General features: G+C 39.6%; 1 protein-coding gene across 2 annotated transcripts; it reads left to right on the top strand.

Moving 5' to 3' along the window:
- On the top strand, positions 1–20,264 carry LOC131230684 (double-stranded RNA-binding protein 2-like). 2 transcript variants are annotated; one of them, XM_058226599.1, is made up of 6 exons: positions 1–179; positions 527–585; positions 774–926; positions 1,605–1,852; positions 16,991–17,210; positions 18,857–20,264. In XM_058226599.1, exons 4-6 carry the CDS (start codon positions 1,607–1,609, stop codon positions 20,176–20,178), a joined length of 1,788 nt encoding a protein of 595 aa, XP_058082582.1. In that variant the 5' UTR covers positions 1–179; positions 527–585; positions 774–926; positions 1,605–1,606; the 3' UTR covers positions 20,179–20,264. The 2 variants fall into 2 exon arrangements, with proteins under 2 accessions (XP_058082582.1, XP_058082581.1); XM_058226598.1 differs by lacking the exon at positions 527–585.
- Positions 20,265–24,235: the final 3,971 nt, after the last annotated feature.

Below are 24,235 nucleotides of genomic sequence, written 5' to 3'. Positions count from 1 at the left end.
AGAAAGAGAGCAGATATGATGACTACTCCACTCAATAAATGGGTGTGAAAATTCAGTTTGTCTAGATCTTTTCACACCCATTCAAGATCCCTCCAGCCAATCTGACGTCAGTTTCCGTCTACCCTCGGATCATCATACCCCCGGAAGTCAGATTTCCGGCATGTTGTATGACTACTAAGGTCAGCTCTCCTCCTCTTTTGTATTTACAGCTTTAAATGAAAGAAATGGATTTTTTTAGTTTTCATTTTTATGGTAGTTTCTGAACTGGGTTTTCTGATCTGATTGAGATTCTGTTTTTCTTTTTTTGGGTTTCTGGCGATCTGATCGAGGTTGGTTTTTTATTTTATGAAATGGGTTTTTAATTTTTTTGGTTTTTTGTGCTCTTTTCTTGTTTGTTTTTCGAACGGTTGGCGGATTTGGCGAAGCGCATTTAGTAGAGCAGATGAATTGTCAGGGTCAGATAATTTGTGGGTTTTTCTTTTTAGCAAATGGGTTTTCTTTATTTGGTTTTATTTTGATTTTTCAGGCGGTCAGTGGATTTGGTTGGGAGAATTCAGTAGAGAAGATGAATTTTCATGTGTTGGGGTTGGATAATTTTTTTTTTTTTTTTTTTTTCTTTTTGGAATTGGGTTTCTTTTTTATAATTTCATTTGTATTTTGTTTTAATTTTTAGTGAAGCGAATTCGATAGAGGAGATGATTTTTTAGTGTTAGATCATTTGTGGATTATTTAATTTTTGGTAATTTATTTTATTGTTGTATGATTTTTTTCAGGTGTAATGATACACAAATTGTTTGTTGGTGTTTTTCTGAAGATTTCAAGAGGGTCGAGATGATAATTTTCTTGTGTTCTCGGTGAATTGGTGGAAGAAAGATCTTCCTTCTGTTGTTTCTATTCTCATGCATTTATAGAAGACAGTACTGGAGGTTGGTTTTTGCTCTATCAATTTTTTATTATTATCTTTTTCACATTGTTTTTTGATTCTGCAGTTAGATATATATAGGATAGGGCTGAGTCCTGCTGGGTAGATATATTTTGTGATTTTCAGCAGCCAAATGTGGTGTGAAATGGAATTTCCATCTTGGGTTTATAGTTTTACTATGGAAAACATGTCATTCAAATGGCGTATAAGCTATTGCGCTCTTCATTATATAGATTCTTGTTTCCTTCGGGGTGCATTTGGATGCACTATGGGGTTGAATTACAATTTATTAGTCTAATAAAGTGAAAATGACTAACTTTGATGACCGGCCTTAGGATTAATATTGAGGAATTGAGATCCCAATTGCAATTACATTACTTTTGAATTGGACTAGAAGAAATGCAACTGCGATATGTGGTCTCTTCCTCACTTTAATGCTCGAAAACACATCACTGTTTTACCCTTTTCTTATATTTAGACTGACTGTTCACTATCTTATTGGAATGATTGAAATTCCATTGCTTGCGGTCGGATTGTTTCTATAATTCTTATGAGATGATTCTTTTAAAAAATAATAGCCTAGTTGATGTTTTTATATGGAATAAATAATTTCCTTTCCATATGTGGATGGTTATTAGCTTGGCGATTTTGGTTTGTCTTATGGATTCCATATCATGTATAGGTATGTATAAGAACCAATTGCAAGAGTTAGCTCAAAGAAGCTGTTTCAACCTTCCATCGTATGCATGCATCCGGGAAGGACCAGATCATGCCCCGAGGTTCAAGGCGACTGTTAATTTTAATGGTGAGATTTTCGAGAGTCCAAGCTTCTGCAGCACTTTGAGACAGGCAGAGCATGCTGCTGCAGAGGTAGCACTTAACACGCTCTCAAGGAGAGGCCCTTCTAGATCATTAGCTGCAAAAGTTTTGGTATGTATAACCACATTACCTTTTTTTCTTTGTTTTTATGTGTTCGTGAAGCTTTCACTGTTCTTTAGCAAGTCAGAGATTGTTGGAAGCAACGCTTTTGATTGCATCACATATTCACAAAACTCTGTGGCATTAGCATGCACTATTGTTTATTTAGCGTGGACAACCTTATTTATTCATAAGCTTAAAACTTGGTTTGAACAAGTCACTAAGGCCTTGAGCTCTTTGCTTTGGTGGAGATTCCTGTTACAAGGTTGGGAGGACCGATGATCTCTGTTTTGCAAATAGTTACAATTTACGAAGTGGCCTCTATTTCAGAAGCTTGATTTTGGAAAAGCTTGTTCATGATTGTTGATGGGTGATTGGGCAGTGGTTAAACTTGGATACTGATTATATTAGTTAGAGCTAGTATTTTAAATAGCTTACAATATGTAGTGTGGAGCTTATGTTATGTACTGTAGTATAGACTTCGCTCTATGTAGCATAGACTACACTTTGCACTATGCAGCATTGACTACACTTTGCGCTACATAACTCATGAAAATAGCTTAATTCACAAGTAGCACATGCTAAATTGAAAGTAGCATATGCTATAGGCTACAGTCAAGGTGTTCCAAAACGGTAATGGTGGCCATAACGGCCACCACCGTTACCGTTATGATTCGGGTCATAACGGCCATTACGCCTCCGTATCGGCCGTTATGGCCGTTTTTTATTCTTTGGAAAAACTGCTACTGAACCGTTACGGGGCCATTACGGCCGTTTCGACCCCGTAATGTGTAACAGTTTTGACCATTACGTAACAGCCGTTACGTAACCGATTTTGAATACCTTGGCTACAGTACATGCTATATAGTGTAGCCTATTCTACATGTTATTTTTCACGTACACGAACCGAGTTAGCTTGCCTCGACTCACTCGGTTAAAGCTCGACTCGACTCGGATCGAAACAGGGTTCGGGTCGAGTAAAGCTCATTTTTTAGTGCTTAAAAAAATTCGAGTCAAGTCTGAGTTGGACTGAGCTCGACTCGACTTGGTCTTGGGCTCGAACCCGACTCAGTTCGACTGATTTGATCGGGTATATAAATACCCAGTCGTTCAGAAACCCTAACCTTTTAGCCTTTCGAGCTCCCTCCCGTTGTCACTGTTCAGTGCCCGTCCATTCTCCGGACCCCACGCGGCCACCCCCCGCTCTCCTCTCCTCTCTCTCTAACGTTTGGCCAGCCACTCTCCAATCTGGCGAGCACCGAGCAACACCCCACCCATTTTTGGCTGGCTTTTCTCCGTCTTTGATCCATCGAGTGGCGAGCAGAGTAGGTTCTCTCTCTCTCTCTCTCTCTCTCTCTCTCTTTATTTGCCCCCCACTGTCAATGGCTAACAGTGGTAGCCCGGTCGACCATTGGCCCTGTGTATAGTGTGTGTGTGTGTGTGTGTGTGTGTATATATATATATATATAAAACCTTTTAATGTACATATACATTATACTTGAACTCGACTCGAAAGCACGAACTTGGATCAAAATGACAAACTCGAACTCGGCTCGGAAGCTCAAGCTTGAACTGGTCTGAGTGGTTGACCAAATCGGGCCAAGATGGACAGCCAAGCCGAGTTCGAGTTAGGGTTGGTTGCTGACTAGAGGTGTACACGAGTCAATCCGAGTTGAGCTTCCCCCAGCTTGGCTCGACTCGGCCAGCAAGATACCCTAGCTTGAACTCGGCTCGGCTCGGTCCTCGAGCCTGACTAGCTCGCTCGGCTCAGTTCGGTCAGCAGCTCGGGCCAGTTTGAGCCGAGTTCGAGCCAAGATCAAGCCGAGTTCCCCTGTGCACCATTTTCACAAACAGATGGACTGCACCTTCAAAATCTCACAGTATGTAAAACATTAGCAGTGGTTTTATAGGTATTTCATCAAACACCTCAAGCAACATAAAAATCAAGAAAAAAAGGGTATTTGTTTCATATACATACCTTCCTTGCCACCAGCCACACTTCGTTAAGTCATTTCATGAAACACTTGGTGAGCAACATCAATATCAAAGTAACTGAGTCACTGAACTGGTTCGATCTGAGTTCGATTTGAGTTGGGTTCAATCCGAGTCAAGTCGAGCTCGGGCAAGCTCGAACTCGGTTTGAAATTTTTTCGAGCTAAAAAAATCAGCTCGTCTTGGCTCAAACTCAGTTTCGAACCGAGTCGAATCGAGCTTTTTCGAGTCGAGTGGAGTGAGCTAACTTGGTTTGTGTACAGCCCTATTGCTGACTGAGGTGAGGTGAGCCGAGCTTGGCCTAGCTCGACTCGGTTTGACTCATGTACTCTACTAAAACAGTAGAATCCATCAATGTTTTAAATTATTTTTACATTTTGCTACTAAGCATTAGTTAATGTTTTCATTGATTTTAGTTTAATAATATGAGAACGGTATTAAATCAATACCATGGCTTATTTTATCTTTATATTTATTATTTGCCCAATTTTTCACATTATTTCCATTAAAAATCTAAAAGTAGCGTGTAGCTTATGCCATGTGCTACATAACTTAAGCCTCGTGCTTCAGAGGGTTGAACGTTACGTGACACACTATTTGCTATTTAAAACATTGGTTAGACTGAAGTGTGCATTCCTGGTGGTTTTGTGGAAATTGTAGTTTACTACCCATTGGCTCCTTGTAATTAGATGGGCTTGGGAAAGTTTCTTTTGGAATTTCATGAATGCCTACTTTTACAGTCGACATGGTTGCTAGTATAGAATTTTTTTGGTGTGGCATGGGGCATAACAATGGCATACTTTGCTAATTTATATGGAGTTGATTATAGAGGGTTGATGATACCTAGTTGTTAGCCAGAGGTTTTCCTAGTTTTCTCTCTTTACCAGTTTATGACGGTGGAAAACAGAGAAGAAATTTGCAACAATGAGCAATCCATTCTTTAGCTTTAAGCTTAAGTACATAATGGTGATAGAGTTTACATGTCACACTAACGATATTTTGCATAAAAAAGAACACAAGTATGACTATGCAAGGGCGAGTGATTTTGTGATACGTGGAGACTCCTTTTGCTAGATTACAACTACTCCATTAAGGTTGTAGAGGACATGATTGGTTTCAACTTTCAACTACTGAAGTGTTATTGATGACCCAAATATGGTTAAGGGTCCTCTTGAGCTCCTTGGATCTAGTTCCTATTTGATGCCAATGATATGATATCTTTGAATAACTTGCTGCTAGTAATGCAACCAAGCCCTTCCCACATAGGGCTTTCATGACCACACGTGCACTCTACATGATCACACATGTGAGCCATGGTAACACATGTGTTGCCCTCCCCATGTAGGACCTTCTTGACCACGTGTTCCCCACATGATCCCACCCGTGAGCCATGGTCACACATATGGCAGGGCCATAGCGTTATATATATATATATATATATATATATATATATATATATATATATATATATATATATATATATATATATATATATATAAAACATTTTTTTTTTTTTTTACTCACGCACACACACCCCCACACACTCACGCTGTAGTGGGATTCCACCACCTATGGATACTTGAACCCTTGACCGGGTGTTAAAACTCCCGAGAGTCTACCACCCGAGCAAGAGTATGGATCCAATATATAAAACATAGGTGGTGGAATCCCACTTCATGTTTTATATATATATAAAACATGAAGTTCAACAAAAATCTTTAAAAAAAAAACGAAGAAAATTCAAAATCTTTGTGGGGCCAAAGATACGTCTGTGTGACATGCACTTTGTCCATCATTTGCACCATCATGTTAGCACAGGAGCCCAAATATTAGGTGGCGCTCCAGCCTCTACTAGAGGCAGATTCTACATGGCACTTCCATTGACTTTACCATTTTTTTTTTTTTTTCAATTTGGACTCTTTTGAGTTGTTTGTACTCGGGTGGGTCAAGGATTCATGGGTGACTTGGGCAAGTCAGGGTGGATCCGGGTCTAACTCCACCTAGTCACCCATTTGGTGATCAAGCTGAGTCTTGGGTTGACCGGCCTGGTTGGCAAACTATGTTTAGAACCATAGTTAGACATTGCAAGGGGTGTCTGCTTGGTAAAGGGTGTAAACAAAACAGGCGTATATACACTTTATTACTAGTGTCAAAGGGACCATGGGAAGATCTTAGCTAGTGTTTTAAATAGCTTCGCTATGCAGCTCATAGCTTAGGCTTCACACCAGTAGCTCATGAAAATAGCTCAAGTGACATGTAGCCTACGCTACATGCTAATTTTGTATATGCTAAGTTATTTTTTCACTAAAATATTAAAGTTAATTAATGTTTTCAATAATTTGTTACATTTTTTAGTAAAGATTAGTTAGTTAGTCTTTTGATTTTAGTAAAATAATATAAGTAATAGAATTAAATCAGTTAGGTTGCTCTTTCTTTACCTTTATACTTAATCTTTGTCTATTTTTCCTATTATTTTAGGTTGTGTTTGCTTGCAAAATAAAAAATAAAAAAATCATTATTAATTAGACTAGTTTGGTGAAATTCGGTGCAAAATATCGTAAAATTTCATGATATTTGGCACAACCAGGCACAACCTTAATTAAAAATCTATAAATACCGTGTAGCTTAAGCCTCAAACTTCAAAACAGTGAATGTTATGCTCCACACTATTTGCTATTTAAAACACTGATATTAGCATAGACTAGGTTTTGGGTTACCAAATATATAATGCCACCGTGATTCCATTTGTGGTGTTATTAATCAATTCTCCAATAAGGTGTGATGCATATTGCAAATATGTTCTTCATGGGAGTGGTCCAACCGTAGCTTGTAGGGTGATCTTTAGACTTTATTATTATTATTATTTTATTTTTATTTGTTATCAAGATGTTAAATTTATGAATTACTTTTGATGACGCTTGGGGCTAAGATGGGAACAAAACTAAAATTCTCAAGTGCATACCATCTGCAAATTGATGGTCAAACAAAAGTGGTCAATTGATGCTTTGAAAATTTGTTGCAATATCTTATAGTTGACCATATTTACCTATAACTCTCTGAACTATATGACATGATTGTCTCCTTTTTAAGTCGTTAATGAACTTAGACCTTGGCAACCCATCGATTGGTACTCCCGTCCGATTACTATCATACTGAATCAAGATAAAAGGGTAATGCAATAGTTTATACTTTAACTCACCCAATGTAAATCATCGAAGGGAAATGGAATGTAGGGTTTACCTAATGGTAATAGAAAAGGAACAATGGTTGTGGTAAGATCAAGGTATTCCATAAGGGCCTATTTGGATTTGCGTATAGTATTGTATTGTATTGTATTTGGGTAATGTTCATGTATACATTGGACGCTTTTCAGAACACATCCAAATCAATCAGATGCTAATCAATGTTTGGATAGGAGGTATTGTTTGGCATAGTATACAATACGTTATACAGATCAATGTTTGGATAGGACGTATTATGTCTGCGTATTGTACAATCTTAATTGGGTCAGGTGGCCTGTTTGACATATAGAACTTTCTGATTTCTAGCCCAGATGATTTTCATGTTGAAATGTACCAAATGAACGGTCTTGATCTTACACCGCATAGGTACCAGATATCTTGTAATCGTACAAATTTCAAACTTTCATCCGCTACCGAATACAGCACAATGAATACGAAGTATTGACGGCAATAGAACCCATTGACAATACTCTACCGTTGGTTCGAAAATTTGATTGGAGTTTGTATTCACACGCATGGGATTCAACTCCTATTCACTCCAATTCAAACACGGTAAACGTCAAATCATAACTTCTAATACGATACAATACATCCCAAAATGCGTATCCAAACAGGCCCTAATAATAATGGTGGCTGTAACTGCCATCACTATACCGTTACAGTACAAGCTGTAACAGTTGTTATGGTCTCTTTAAAAAATGAAAAAAATAATTGTATTGATCTTGTAATGGGCCATTATGGGGCCATTATGGCTGTTATGGGGGCCATAACAGGCCGTTATAGGGGTTGTAATGGACGTTACAGACTGTTTTTCTGCAACGGCCGTTACAACCTTATAACACGTAATGGTGGCCACTATTATCATTATGTTACTGCCGTAATGGCCGTTTTGTAATTGTTTTTGCATACCTTGGGTAAGATCCACAATCCTCTAGTAGAAATTATAGAGATCACTTCAATACCCCTCTGTATTCCTGACACAAGACAACTTACCGGTAAGATCCACAACCCTCTAATAGAAATTAGAGATCACTTCAATACCCCTTTATATTCCTAACGCATGACAACTTACCACTTGCTCTAAAAGCTCGAAGTGATAGAGCATGATGAATCAATCCCTTTATCTCATAGCCCAGGTCAGGCCCTTGGTCGAACCACCCTCGTGGGGCTCACTTCACATGGGTCCCGTCTCACACGAGCCACTCACCTCACATGGGCCGCCCACCCTGAGTGTGCCATCGCTTCACGCATGCCACCCCACTTGAGCCTAGTGTGAAAATGCCCCTTTATTAATCACCCTTGGTGAGGAGTCTCAAACATGGGACCTCTTGCTTTAATACCAGTTTTTGACACAGGATAGCTAACCACTTGCTCTAAAAGCTTGAAGTGATAGAGCATGGTGAATCAATCCCTTTATCTCATAGCCTAGGTCAGGCCCTTGGCCGAACCCCCTCGTGGGCCCCACTTTACATGGGGCCCGCCTCACATGAGCCGCCCACCTCACACGGGCCGCCCATGTTGAGTGTGCCCCCTCTTCACACAGGCCACCACACTCGAGCCCGTTGTGAAAATGCCCCTACATTAATTCCTTCTTGGTGATTATCCATCGATAAAAGGAAGAAACGCAACTTCTATTTCATTACCAAAGAAGTTTCACATTGCTAAAGTGGTGCCTTAAATAGGCTTACAAGTGAAAACCCTAATTGAAGGGGAAAAGACTAAAATATCTCCTTTTACTTACATTGAAGGTTTTTTTGGTCATTCCCAATTCCTATAAACGGCTTCTATTTTGTCGGTGACCTTTATCGGAGGAACCTTTGGTAAGGATGCAAGGGATAGCAGAGCACTTGCAAAGCTTGGAATCCTTCCGACACCCCTAAACCTTACTTATGGGGACAACGTCTTATAGGCAGCATGCACGGAAGATGTCTCTCCAGCTGTTCCTTAAAATTGAAATAGTATTTTCCTCTCTCTCTCTCTCTCTCTCTCTCTCTCTCTTTCTCTCTCTCCCTCTCTCTCTTTTCCAATGAAATAATTATAGATCAAATTTGCTTGGAATATGCATGTTACTCTAGGTTATGAGTCTTATGACAAACCTAGAGTACCTTGGGAGCATCAAGCAGACTTGCTAGTAAAAGATTGTAGATTTGATAAAATCTTTCTAATAAAATCAGTGTAATTTAATTTGCTTGGAATGTGCATGTCACTGTAGTAGTTTTAGAACTTCTTTCAAACTAAGAATAGAATGGTGCCCTTTCTATGCTTAATGAGTTTGGAGATCAGATTCCCCTTTTAATGGGTATAATGAGAATCATTAGCATAGCCTTGTCCAAACTATTCTCTGATAGTATGAAAATATTAAGAAAAAATAATAGAAGAGCAAAAACACTTCTTTTCTTATTTTTATTATATATATATATATATATATATATATATATATAAAGATGACAACCTTTTATTGAAAAGGGAGTCGAAGCTCAAAGAATTACAATGATTTAAGGTCTTGAGAGCAAAGGCCAAACTTCTTGGCCTCCATCCCTCCGGCAAGAAACCCAACTAATTATATCAAGCCCGGATTTGTTATGCACATCTGAATCCAATCTGCTCGTGGCCCAGAAACAACAATTGTTCCTTCCCCCACATGGCCTACTTTACCGCCTATAAAGCTAATCTCCACACCAATTTCTCTTTTATCTGAATTCCCCTCCATGCCATGCTAGAAGGAAGCTTGCAATAGATCCCAACATCACCAAGCTCATCCCAAAAGGAAGCTACGACTTTATCCCAAAACTTCCATGAGAAAGGGCAAATGAATAAACTAACGATCCATTGTCTCCACAACCTGCATGCGCATCACACAATAGTTGGGGAGCACTAAAGATCTCTTTCGGAGATTATTGATTGTTAAGACCCTATTCCTTCCCACCAACCACACAAACATTGTGTCCTTGGGCGGGGTCTCGTAAAGCCATACGAAGGGTGAGAAATCACTGCTTCTTCCCACCTCTAACCTTCCAAGCATGCCGTAAAAGGAATGTATAGAAAATCGCTTGGATTTATTCATCATCCAACCCATTGAGCCCTTCTCACCTGGAGAAGGCGAGAAGCCCTTGAGGAGCTCAAGAAGCCGCAAAAATTCTTTTGCTTTGGCGTCTGACACCACCAGTGAAGGTAAAACACCAATCAATGGAGACTCACAACTCCCAAGGCCAAGCTAGCAAGCCTTAGGAAAAATAAACATCCTTTAGAGGTCTAGCAAGCCTTAGGAAAAATAAACATCCTTTAGAGGTCTATCTCCAACCCACTAATCATCCCAAAACCGAAACCTCTTGCTTACCATCATCACAAGAGAAGCGGATGCCCTCCCAGAAAAAGCACTAACATGTTGGCTTCGATTTATGTCCCACTCAGTTTTTCAAATTCTTTTGTGAAATTGGCTTTGATTGGCTTTGCCACATCAAATCTAAGTGAAAGTACAACGTTCACCTAATATTTGGTTCAGAATTCAGGGAGGGAATATATCACGGATGCAACCTTGAATTAGATTAAGGCTTGATTATTCACTTTTAATCCACAACATGAAGAAGTGGCCCTGCCCAGCATATTCTTAAGACTGCACATATTGCTTGGGCTTTTGGTTTAGTATGACATCCTTCTTGCCAGTGTGCCATGAAACTAAAGTAATAAAAAAACACCTCCACAATCTAAGGTTGCTTGATGATATCAGACTTGTTTCTTAGTAATTGATGGTTGGAACCACAGACTGTCGAGACGTTAGGTTACTTAAATTTACCTAGGAAATTGTGATTTATTCATGACAATGTAAGTGTATGCTTGGATATCATGGTTTCCATGGTGACAGGATGTGCTGCTGCTCGTTCACTTTGGAGTCTAGAGTGGGTTTTTCACATTCTTTCTCATGTATGATTCGTGGTAGGATAAGCGGGAAGAAATATAGTGCACTTGATGTGCGTTCCATTGCCTGCCAGCTGTAAACTCGAAGCATTTCAAGTATGCTTGTGAAGCCCGGCCAACCTTTTGGATGCATGAACAAATGTTACCTAAAACAACCTTCTGGCTCCAAGGTTGTATACTTGGGAAGCCCAGACAATCTTCTGGCTGCATGCCCAAATGTTTATGTAAAACAAACTTGCTGCCCAAAACATTATACATGGAAAAGATCTGATGCTTGCATTAATGAAAACATGCCCAACCTAGAAACATGCTCAGGCATGGTAAACTAACACTTTTTTTTTTTGTTTTTGTTTTGTGCTGTACTTCTATGTAATGGGGCATGATCGACCAAATCATGCTTGTCTTGTGTTCCATTAGGGCCTACTTGGTTTACTTTTAGCAGGGGAAGTTGACACTGCTCGATAGATAACATTCTTGCCAAAGAACGGCCCATTACACCAAGAAACGCATGTCCAATTTTTATTTTTATTTTTATTTTTTATTTTTTTTAAAAGAAAGAAAGAAAGAAAAAAAAGGATGTATGTTAGTGATCCTCACATTTTTTAGAATTTTACTAATAATATTTGAGATTTTTTCCATAAAGAAAAAAGTTTTGGCCATTACAGGAACGTGGTATTGAATCAGCTAGCAAGCTGGTGGACACCTGGCTGTTACCGCTATGTAATAATACCTTGGCTACACTACTAGTACAAACAATGTTGGAATCCACTGAACCCAAAATATAGGAATTTATGGATTTGTCAGTATATGTTAATTAATTTAAAAATGAACTTTCCATAAAAGATAAATAAAAGGAGAAAGATCCCTTTTCAGTAGAACAGGATATATCTCTCATCAAGGACAAATTTCCTTCTTTGGTGAGGAATTATTTGATATGTGCGTCATTCCTCATGCACAGTATGTCATCATTATTGAGGTTTATATGCTGCACGTGTCATAGGTGGGCACATGCATATCACTATCATCCCTTAAGAGTGTCAGCAAAAGGTCTGTGTGCACCTTGGTGTCAGATTCTTCCAACATGTAATGTCTCCCATGTAGAATAATCAAATGTAACAAAATGGTGTAGCATGAACCAGAAGACACTAAACGCTCATTGATATAGAGCCTTAGAGATCGTTACTTTTGATGAATTATGTTAGTGATTTAGATTCTGTTTTAAGTGTTGAATTCTATCATGTTTCAAGGGAAACTATTGATAATGCTGATACACTTGCCAAGTCAGGTTTGTCAAGATCACTCTTTGCATTGAAACCTCTAATAAATCATCTATATTGATGGATGATTGTTCTTACTTTTCAATCAATTCTGTTAAAAAAGGTTCATTGATGAGGAGGTACATAGGTCAAAGTATCATGAAAAGATCTTGGAGCTTAATACAAAAAGTCAGAGAACCCAACGGTGTGGAGAGGAGAGTTCCCTTAATGGATTTTGGCATACTCGCAACAGGAGAAGGTAGATTGTAGGGGCTGCATTTTCAGCTATGGAGGACAAGGCTAGGAAGAATTATCAACCTGTCTCTTAAGTTCATAACTCTCCTTAGGCCCATATTTATAGCCACCTAAACAACTCTAGAACCCAACTTTCTAAACGCCGATATCCCACCTGTGCAATACGAAACACACATCCCAACTTTCTAAACGCTAATATTCCACATCAAACCAACTTTCCACAATATATCATGTATCCCACTTGTGCGATACGAAACACATGTGCAATGCTAACATATATATCCCAACTGTTCAATCTAGTGAGCATTTTCGATTTTCGATCTTTCTTTTTTTTTTTTTTCCTTTTTGTAAATCATGTTAAATCTGTTTCAAATGGTTATAAATTCATGATTCTTCATATTTTGATAAATCCATGATTCTTTATATTTTGCATGAAAAATTATGAATTCGGAGCTTTGATTTCCAGATTTGGAGGAGATGGGCTGAGTTGTAGAAAATTGAAAAAAATTGAAAATTTCTAATTTCTCACAAATTGGTTGCAATTTTTATGTCCAAACATAAAATCAAAGATGTATGATCTAGTGGTTCATGGTAATTTGGGGATTTTTTAGAAAAAAATATTTTTAATTAAAATTAATTACAAATGTTAAAAAATATATTTTTCTTTGAAATTCTACTTCGATCCGTGGTCAGTTGCTCCCCATTTCAGAATATTTGGGAATGTTTAATGAAATCATCATCATAGACACTCTAATTTTGGATTTGGGGAAGATGAGCCAATTTGTGGAAAATTAGGGAAAAATTGAAAATTTTCTAGATTTTCTCAAATCGAAGAGGATGAGTACCAGTGTTATGTTAGAGACTATCTTTGCTAGTATTATTCTACTATGGCCTGGGCGTGGTATTGTCAATTTGTGGAGCAACAAATTATGCCCAGCTTCAACGAGATGGAGATGATGATTTTGAGCCACCACGCAGCTCTATGTGGGTTTGAGCCACATCCACACACATTATTCATGGGTATATTTCTAGTTTTCCTCTTCTTTTGCTTTTGAATGTATTTCTTGTGTTTCCATACATGTCTTCTTACATTTATAAATTATATGCATAGACTTTGAGTATACTTGCATTAGTTTTAAACAGACAGTGCATAGATTAGGACCCCCTACAAAGAAAACCTATTATGTACACTTTTTTTTTTTTTGGTGATGTTTTGATTTCTAAGTGTATTGATGTCTTTTTTAATAATCCTTGAAGTTCTATTGAAAAATTCAACTAATTTCTCAATGTTTCCCCATGTTTCCCAACAATAGCAATACATTACGTGATACAATCGATACATCCCATGCGATAACCGATATGTATCCGTATTTCAAGGGTGCGATACATTATACGATAACGATACAGAAAACATTACAACCACCGTCTTTGTTGGTAAAAGCAGGACTCCTTCATAATCATGCATAACATGCATGCCTTTTGGGGTGCTAGTCCAAAGAACTGTAAAACCATGAAGCCACACCTCTTCTTTGGCGCCTTGACATGTATTTTTCTAGATCCCTAGGTCTGCTGCGTCGTCCTATGCAAAAGAGCAGTACTTACAACTTACAACGGAATTCAGCCTTATAAAACTCTAAACACTCTTTCAGTTTGCGTTACTTTTCAGACAACATTTTTAAAGAAACCCTAAAATGCCTTATTTCCTTAGCAAAAGTATTATAGAGTTTCTTTATGAGGATTTAGAAATACTCGTAAAAGATTAACTTAGTGTGTATGCCATTATTTGGGCATATGGGAAGAGAGAAAATTTAGAAAATTTGATAGTAGGACGTCACCATTGTGTAGAGTGAAAGAGAGAATTAAATTCCTTATAATGAGTTGAGGGCTTAGCAATGAGTTTAAAGTTGCGCAAATGTTTGGATTTGGATAGAAGTTTGGTGTTCAATCATTCCAGATATGAATGAGCCCAAGAGAAGAACCGATAATTGGGACTTGCCTCCTCTTGGGTGTTGGAAGTTGAATGTTGATAAAAATTTAGTAGAAATCTAGAGATAATTGGTATTGGAGTTGTGGCGAGGGCTGATAAAGCCACAATATGTAGGACTTTCTCCAGTCCAAGTGGCATAGGACTCGAATTATGTGGAGTTGATGGCAAAAGTAAAGGTGGATTTTAATGCAGGGGCATTTTTTACACCGAGCTCGAGTGGGGTGGCTTGTAGGATGCAGGGGCACACTCGGGGTGGGTGGCCCATGTGAAGCGGGTGTGTCGTGTGAAGCGGAACCCATGTGAAGTGGGGCCCTTTGGGGGGGGTGGTTTGGACGAGGTCCTAACCCATGGGATATGGGGCCTGGGTTGTGAGACAAAGGGATTGATTCGCCATGCTCTATCAGTTTGAGCTTTTAGAGCAAGTGATTAGTTGTTCTGCATTAAAGTGGTATCAGAGCGGGATGTTTTGTATTCAAAACTCCTTATCAGGGATGATTAATGCAGGGGCATTTTCACACCGAGCTCGAGTGGGGTGGCCTGTAGGATGTAGGAGCACACTCGGCGCGGGTGGCTTGTGTAAGGTGGGCCTCACTTGTGTGAGGTGGGTGGCTCATGTGAAGCGGAACCCATGTGAAGTGGGGCTCATGAGGGGGGGTTCGGTTGAGGTCCTAACCCATGGGATGTGGGGCTTGGGTTATGAGATAAAGGTATTGATTCACTATGCTCTATCAGTTCGAGCTTTTAGAGCAAGTGGTTAGTTGTCCTGCATCAGATTTGTTTTTGTAATCTTCTCAGAACCTGTTAATTGTGGAAGGGATTCCAAATTGCAATTGCCTAGGCAGATGGAAAAAGCCTTGCCAAGGAGACGTCTCTTGTTGGTTGATGTAATTAAGTCTAAAGTGCTTGTGAAAAGGTATGCATTTCAAGAAGTCTCAAGGGAAACCAACTTGTAAGTGGACTCTTTAGCTTACGAGGGAACCACGAGAATTGTTTTGGATATCAAAACCATGCATTGTCTTAATGAATGTATGGTTACTTTTTTAATTCAATATAAGTTCAAATGGAGCTTTTTATTTATTTATTTATTTATTTATAAAGACAACTATTTTTATTTTTTATTTTTTATGATGAGAAGGTGTCCCAGTCCCTTTTTTTTTTTTTAAAAAAATAATAATTATGGTGAGACTAATCCCTGCAGATGCACACAATCACCCGCAAACCACGTGCATTGGGTCAAGCATAGGGAGAGGAATCAAACTCGCGTCTGTGGGGAGCAAACCCACAACGCTAGCTATTCGCCCAAACTCCGGGCGGTTAAGACTATGAAATTTTATTAGAAGCAAAAGCCAAAGAGGAACTTAAAAGGTAGAATACAATTGCAAGGGCTAAACCAAAGAAGGAAAAGTGCACTCGTCAAGGGACTTCATACAGGAAGCCCAGCCCAATACATCAAACTTAGCCCTTCTAAAAAAGCACACTTGCATGAGTAGCATTAATCCTGCTCTTACTGTGGTTGCCATGTGGAACATGTGTAAAAGATCTAGGCAGTTCATCTGGTTGGCCCCTTCTATTATGTTCCATTGCCCAAAAAATCATGCCACTTTTTTCATTGGGTAACGATGGGGGTATGGAAAGAAATGGATGGTTGAAAAGAAGGATTAAAAAAAGAAAAAAAAAGAAAAAGAAAATCCACATGGAATATACAATTCTCACCTGTTGACCAGACCGTTTCAGGCCACTGCACATACAGTGGGGCCCATGTCCATATCTCATATGCTTTCTATGTTAGCGGTTGTGGAGAGCTTGTTACTCGCACATACCTTTGCTTTATCGTCTTATGTGGTAGTATCATGCAGTGTTTCAAATAGCGCTTGTAGCGTACGTTACGTAGCGTAGCGTGGCCGTAGCGCTACGTAGTGTCCCAAATAGCGTAAATCCCCTGTAGCGTACGCTACAGCTACGTAGCATGTAGCGTCCGTAGCGTAAGCTACAATGTATTTTTTTACTATTTTTTTCGCGTTTTCTTTGTTTCTAATGTTGAGGAATGTGACACTTGTATTGTACTTGATACATTTAACCTATGGGATTTTTATTTCTTTTCATAATTGTGACTTGTGGTTTCAATTAGACATTATTAATTAAAGTGGTTTGCTTAGAAAGTTGTTGATGTGATAATTATTTGATTTGGCTTATAAATGTGGATTGGCTTTTGATAAATGATAACTAATAACTTTTTTGAACATGCTTATAATTGATAAAATGAATGATCTTTTTTTATATTTTTTCCCTTTTTTTTTCACTATTTATTATATTTGTCCTATTTTAAAATTTAAAAATAGAAGTATCGTGTAGCTTATGCTACATGCCACACGCTATAGAGGGCTGGGCGCTACGCATCACGCTACCGCTATTTAAAACACTGGTATCATGCAAAAGGCATTTTTCACAAATTCAATGTTTTTGGACTGCTAATTCGTGGTCCCTCTGATGCTTTAACATGCAGGATGAGACTGGAGTATACAAGAATTTGCTTCAAGAAACGGCCCATAGAGCCGGGTTAAACCTGCCAGTTTATACCACAGTTCGGTCTGGACCAGGTCACATTCCCGTCTTCTCATGTACAGTTGAGCTTGCAGGGATGAGCTTTTCAGGCGAACCTGCAAAGACCAAGAAGCAGGCTCAGAAGAATGCTGCCATGGCTGCATGGTCTGCACTAAAGCAATGTATGCATTTTCTTTCCTTCTCACTGGAATCTAGTTTTCTTCATGTTTTTCATCGACTTTCTAAGTGATTATCAAAAGATCCATACTCCAAAATGAGAGTAAAACCCTCTACATCCATCAACTATCCCATTTTGATAGTAGGAATCTGTGGGAAAAGAATTTGTTTTGCAGAAAATTGTTGTTTTTGACTATTTGGATTGCAAAAAACAGCGAGTAACCCTCAATTTTATTTCCGCCACATCTATTATGGTTTGGAAATCACGACAACCTTATACCACAAAATCATCTTCCACTGTTTGGATTGCAAGGAATGGTGAGGAATCATCTCTAGCATTTATTGAGGATTTCTCTAGGATGAGAAATCATGATTAACAAATCATTGTTTTTCACTGTTTGGATTGCAAGAAACGGTTGGGAATCTTCAATACCATTTTCCACTGCATTTATTGTTGTTTTGGAAATCTTGATTACATTTTTCATGTCCTTGCCTCAAATCCTCCTATCCAAGAAGGCCTCAAATGTGTTTTTGAAAAGAAATAAAACCTTGGACTTTATTTTTAGGCAAACACGAGGCTTTGGTAATCCTACGTTGGTGCCCACATACATGGGCCCACAGTGCCAATGTGGCACGCATGTGCCGCATAGAAACTGTACATCATAAACTCACTGCACAGATGCCCTGACCCTAAAACAAGGTGATCCAATCATCAGGTGGGCCAGATATGCTCCTTGAATCTGGACCCATTCCTTTCGTACAACATGACTCACTTGATGATTGAACCAGATTGATTGTTGGCCTGGGGCATCTAATGGTGATGCCCAGTTGTGGATGTGTATAGCCTTATATAGGTAGGCGTAGAGATCTGCATGTAGTATTACCTAACCTCAAAACAACTTTCTGGGGGAAAAGTAATCTTGAACTGCTGCTTATTTTATGTGAGATGGGAATGTCTCAGTATCTGAAAATTTCATGAAACTGGAATAATTCCTTGCCTATGTGTATGGAGATGCTCTAATGTTCTTGGAGCACTATTAAGTTATAGTGCTCCTAGTTGCATTGGGAAACTTACACAATCTGATTCATTGATCCAGACTGTTCATTAGGTCCAACACACTTTTTATGGGCTACCATGCAAACTTCACATGATTTTGACCAATGCTAACCATTTGATCAATGGCATTTAATACGGATGCTCAAGATCATTTACACAAAAATAGGCCCAATCAATAGTCTGATCCATCTATTTGTTAGGGACCATCATGGATTGCTTATGAATCTAATGAAACACTTTTGTTAGGCTATCATAACAATCCCATCTATGGTTTCGAAGAAGGATTGCTATAGGAAAAAGAAGGTCAAATCAAGGACGGATTGAATCGCCCAATTATGTTATTTTTCCGAAGTAGCCCATGAAAAGTGTTTGGACTTGATGAACAATTCAGATTAATCGTTTGAACGTCCGAGTGGACCAACAGACCTAGGAGCACTATTACTTACAATGCTCTGAGAGCTTTATTTTCTTAATGCTTTAATGCTGAATACATCCAATGAAAAAACAAAAGCCCAAAAATAGAAATTTTCGGGAGGAATTTTATGCCTAGGAAATTACCGACAATGAATCTTTCACTCTGTGGTGTATGTGCAGTGCCACATTTGGGTGGTTCATCATCAGCATCTTCCTCCACATCCTTAGAGCCTGAAAGCAACGACGAACAGGAGCAAGTCATCATTGCTCGAGCTCTTGCCAGTTTGCATGGCACGGATGGAAACAAGCCACCACCACAGAACGATCGGCAACGTGGAAGGCGGAAACCCGCTTCTGCCCGTAGAGACACGAACCTGTCTAGCAGCCTATCTGTCTACCCCATGCCATACCAGAGCTGGGCATACTCCAATTTTTCACCCGACGTAGCCATGTACCAGATGTGGCAGCAAGAACAAGTGTCCCAGCAGCAAACTCGCATGCTAGCCCTTCCAGGCCCACCTCCTCCATCCGATCCTAGAATCTTGCCATTTATACAGTCCATATTCCAGCCGAACCATAGCCAGTATTTCCCAGCAAGAGAGCAAGAACCGATTGGGGGAGTACCGGGCATCGCCATGTCAGGCCCAGGTTCACCGCTGTATTTCCCAAGCCACTCTGTATCGATTCCAATTCGAAGTAGGGTGACCATACAAGAGATACATGAGGAGAAGAACCAAGGGGAAGAGGAGTGGCTACGAGGCGGGACGTCAGATGCAGATGGTGATCCCGAGAGCCGGAGAATCAATCTCCAACCAAAGAACCCGGGTTTTCCGCAGAACCCTCCTGTATCAATGAACGGACGTGCCAAACCCGAAATTCAGGAGCCACACGAGGACAAGCAAAAGAATGGCGGGCCGGGCATCTCAAACATGTCCTCCGACAGAGAAGCCAACTTGGGTCACCCCGGTTTTAAGCCAGTTTCTTCTGGTTCGGGCCCACCAGCATCCCACAAACCTGCTGATCCTAAAAATCTCCAGGAGATTCAACCGGAGGAGGTCCGAACGGAACCGTTCGAATGGACTCGTGGGGTGTCCATGCACAGCCAAAGGGAGACTGGATTCATGCCTGGTGCTCCAACCCCAAGCCACATCCAGTATCAGTTGCAGAATCCTCGTGTTTTGTACTCTTCGCGGGCCAATCAGAGGCCCCATCATCAATTGAATCCGGGCTATTCGAGAGCAGCTAAAGTTCTCAGACCTTCATCGTTGGCAGCCCCAGTGACAATCAGAACTGCAATACCTGTATGCTCAGCAAGGCCCAGAGCTGAAGGTCTGAACAACACTGTCATGCCTCCTGTTAATTTCATGGCTCCAGCGGTTCAGGTGAGATCAGTTATTCCCGTCTGTTCGGCACCACCCACGAGGAGTATCCCTGACACAAGCCGTCAAGATTCAGAAGACATCTCGGCAGCGAATTCAGAACTTGGTAAGCTTCGAATATGAGCTTTTTTTTCCTTTCAGATTTGTGTATGTGGATCTTTCTGATTACCGGATAATATATTTATATATATAGAATGCATCCTTTTACTTCCCCCACGAACTTAGAATGCTTATATGTTTTGAGAATTATGGGAGAAGCCGAAATGTGGAGTTCCGATTGCCGGAGGTCTGGCACCACATTGAAATAAAAAAGAGAGTTGGAATGATTCATGAAAGAAGTGCATTCTGGCTCTCTTTTTTCGTTGAAGTTCATGACACTTTCTTGTGTTTCTTTTCCTGTTGTCGAGGGTAATGTTGTATTGGCTATTTGCCAAAAAATAAAAATAAAAATCCAAGTGTTTCACCATGTCATGAAGAATGAAGGATTCTCGCCAATGGCACGTCTGCAAAAGCTCCAAGCCTTTCATCAGGTGGGCCCCACTGGGTATGTGATCCGGCTTGAGAGTTGGGTTGGTCCAGTCATCAGGTGCAGTTTGGGGCAACAAGAGAAATGGACATAGCAATGGGCATGTAGCTCGTGTTTGACGTCATGGTTTTAAGACTAGGATGCAACTTGTCCTTGTTGACTTGGACTCCGTCGGATCCTGTCTGGTTTGATATCACAACTCACCCCTCTGAGTCAGCCCGACTTGGGTTATTTGGGATGATTCAGCTCGACTTGGGTTAGTCGTGAGTTGACTCTGGGCCGATGAGTTGGGTCTAGTCACTGAGTCTTTTAACTATCTTTGTCATACATGTGTGGCAACTGGCCTATTTTCGGTCCTTCATGTTTTGGTTGATTTTTGTGGATTATTTTTTTTTATTTTTTATTTTTGTTCTAATTTGAGTCTTATGAAATGATTTCAGAGTGCATCTAAAATCAAAGTGATTCCTAGAATGTTTTTGCCGGTGAAAAAAAAGGACAGTATTTTGTGGGCAGACGGTACACACTGGCACACTGAGAATTGATGTGCACGCCATCTCTCACCATTTGATGATGATGGGCAGGGACCTAACAGCATCTAACGAATTCGAATACAGCAATGCCCGTTGTGAAATGCATGTTAAGATTCCTGCTCGCCATTTCTGGATGGTGGGAGATAACCCACGCACTATGCTCACATAAAATTTCCTCTCTCTCTCTCTCTCTCTCTCTCTCTCTCTCTCTCTCTTTGGATTTTTTTCTTAAAAGCAGTGTTTAAAAAAAACTGAACTGTGCAGCGGGAACTGTCTGGACAAGAGCTGGCGGCCAGATTACAACAGCTTACACTTAATCTACGCTCTGTGCTCACAGCAGATTACTTGTTAATCTTCTTTAGGATTTTGGACAAAGCTGATATTAGGCGAAAACATGGGTCTAGCCTGTTCAACCAGCGGTTGAATCAAATGGCCCTAAAAAAAATGCGTCTGGGTTGGGCTGATGTTGTCTTGAGTCTCATGAGCCCAAAATATCTCTACTATATATAATGCGAGTAATGACAGACACATGTGTTTGGTAATCTAGTAAGACTGGTACCGATGTATTGAGTTCCTTTTAGTTGACACTTGATTGAATGATATTGCCTAATGGATGCACTCTCTGCTTGGAAGATGGGAAAAACTTCCATCATCTCAATTTAGGGGTGAAAATGGGCCATGTTCGAGCTGGGTCAGGCTCGGCCTCTTAAACCAAGGCCTGAGCTCGACCCAAGTCCAACAAAATTGGTCTGCCCCAAAATTGATAAAATCCCTATATTCCTGTGGAATTTCCACACATGCACAAACAAAGAAACATTTTTGAGGAACAAGCCCAACATGAAAATTGATGGGGCCGTGCATGAGAGGTCTAATCCCAGCCCAAGGACCAAGCTAGTAGGTCCAAGCTCGGCTTAAAAGTTAGGTCAGGCAGGTTGAGCAGCTACCCTGCCCATTCCCACCCTCGGTATAAATGTAGTTGTATTCTCAATAAAATATAATACGGTTTCCACAATGTAGTTTTTCATAAATAATATATGTACAGCTCTACATATATTAGGACCTATATTGAAATGATACCAATCTAATTCTATTAAGCTGTACACATATTAGGATCCATATTAAAAGTATACCAATCTAAATTTACTTGGATTATGTTGGTGGGAACCAAATAGTAGGACCTTCAATGACAAATCTTAAAATTCCTAAGTGGTGGGAACCAAAGGTGTTCTACAAAGCTAAGTGGCAGGTTATGGAATGAGCTTGGGCTGATTCTGCTGTCATTGTATTAGCCGGATGATTCTTCTTCTTTGTATCAGTCGGATGATTTCTAATCATTCTTTTTTGTCTCCTTTTTGTTTTTTAAATAAAATTTCATGTTACCTTAAAAAAAGCAAAGGGAATTTTATCTATAAAAAACTACCTAATTAATAAGTAATTTATATTTCAGTATCTTTTTCAAAAAATTATCTCATTAATCAATATAATTATCATTCCACTATCTTTGTCATTCCACTGTCTTTGTCACCATCCTAGGTGCAAGCAAATGTTTATGTAAAATCCATCACGATTTGTATGTAAAAAATCCTAAAATCCACCCCGATCACCGTGTGCGTCACCCCATGTTAGGTCAAGGGTCCAGAAATCGGCTCCAACTGTCATTCAAGTGGACCACATGATTGAAAAAAGTGTATGGAGCAAATGCTCACCCTCCAAACTGTTTCCATTAGTATGGCCCAAGTGAATCATGAATGGGTATGATATTTTGTAATAATGCGTAATTTTTTGTGTGGAATATAATGGTTGGAGTGGATTTCATATAATTATCATGGTAGGCCTTGTAAAACTTAAGGGTGGACATCTCTCCCAACCGTTTCCTTTGGTGTGGCCCACTAGAATCGCGGGTCAGCCTAATTTTATAATTCTAGGCTTAAAATGGGATTAAATATCTAATGGTTGGAGTGGATCTTAAATAAATATTATGGTGGGCCCGTCAAAATCAAGAGAGGCATATAATACAAGCCCTTTTCTAAATAATCTCTTTAGGTTGAAGGGGACATTTGGCAGGGCCTAATATGCTATTTATCTGAAATCCACTCCGACCATTCGCTGCATAAACTCAGCTTAGGCCCATAGCAAAAAAATCAGGCTGACACGTAATTTAGATAGGCCACAACAATGAAAAGAGTAAAGAGCGAGGTGTCCATTCTTAATTTTTACAAGACCCACCGTGATTATCACATAAAATCTACTCCAATCATTAGATGGCACACCAAAATTTAGGCCTGGGGCCTAAAAATCTGGCTCATTTGTAATTCAAGTGGGCAATACCAAGGAAAACAGTTTAGAGGGCGATCATTGTCTATACACTGTTTCTAATAATGTAGTCCACCTAAATCACAGATGGGGTGAGGGTCCTTAGCTTCACAACAGGTGACACATATAGTAGTCAGGATGAATTTTAATAAGTGTTGTGGTGGGGGCAATCCAAGCAGCAAAGCCATTTGCTGGCACATCCACCAACCGGTGAAGAAATGTTATGAAAGTTAGTGGAATGATAATCATATGGTTAACCAATTTACTATTTATAGTAAGTTACGAATTTCTAGAAGTTTTAGTCATAACTTGCTTCTGATTTCTCTCTCATTACTTGGTATCCCTATTTAAAGGGTTGTGAACTCGTTTATTTCATTAATTAATTAAATTTCAAATTTATTAGAATTTATTTCTATTTTCTTGCTTTCTTTCCTCGTGGGTTCAAGTAGTTAACTAGTTATCCTTGAGGAAGACGGTAATCGACATTATCACGTTCATCCCTACGTCATGACTCTAGTCAAACCTAATACTCTCTTTATCACATCCCAAAGCTTTCGAAAATAAAGCACCCTACAAATGAGTCGATTCCATCCAAGATCCAACGCCCACAATTGTTTGACATCTATATTATGGTCCACCTGAGATTGGAACCGCTTCGTTTCTAAGATCGAACTCTAAAATAAGTTTTCAAAATGTTTGGATGCAAGGAAAATACATGTGGTGGCCCCATGGTCGGAGATCCCAACGAGATCCACGGAAGCCGTTCCCGGACAAGTGGGACTTGTCCTCACAGGACCCAAACTGCGTCCCC

This window comes from Magnolia sinica, chromosome 17 (assembly GCF_029962835.1).
Source record: "Magnolia sinica isolate HGM2019 chromosome 17, MsV1, whole genome shotgun sequence".
Classification (NCBI taxonomy): Eukaryota; Viridiplantae; Streptophyta; class Magnoliopsida; order Magnoliales; family Magnoliaceae; genus Magnolia; species Magnolia sinica.
The sequence above is the reverse complement of the archived record's forward strand: the minus strand, read 5'-3'. Positions and strand labels throughout refer to the sequence as shown.

What these genes read in the sequence shown, in the direction of transcription:
- LOC131230684 (XM_058226598.1), top strand. Translation starts at nt 1,607, where the DNA reads ATGTATAAGAACCAATTGCAAGAGTTAGCTCAAAGAAGCTGTTTCAAC. An exon ending in CATTAGCTGCAAAAGTTTTG is followed by an intron (nt 1,853 to 16,990) that starts GTATGTATAACC and finishes TTTAACATGCAG; the next exon opens with GATGAGACTGGAGTATACAA. An exon ending in ATGGTCTGCACTAAAGCAAT is followed by an intron (nt 17,211 to 18,856) that starts GTATGCATTTTC and finishes GTGTATGTGCAG; the next exon opens with TGCCACATTTGGGTGGTTCA.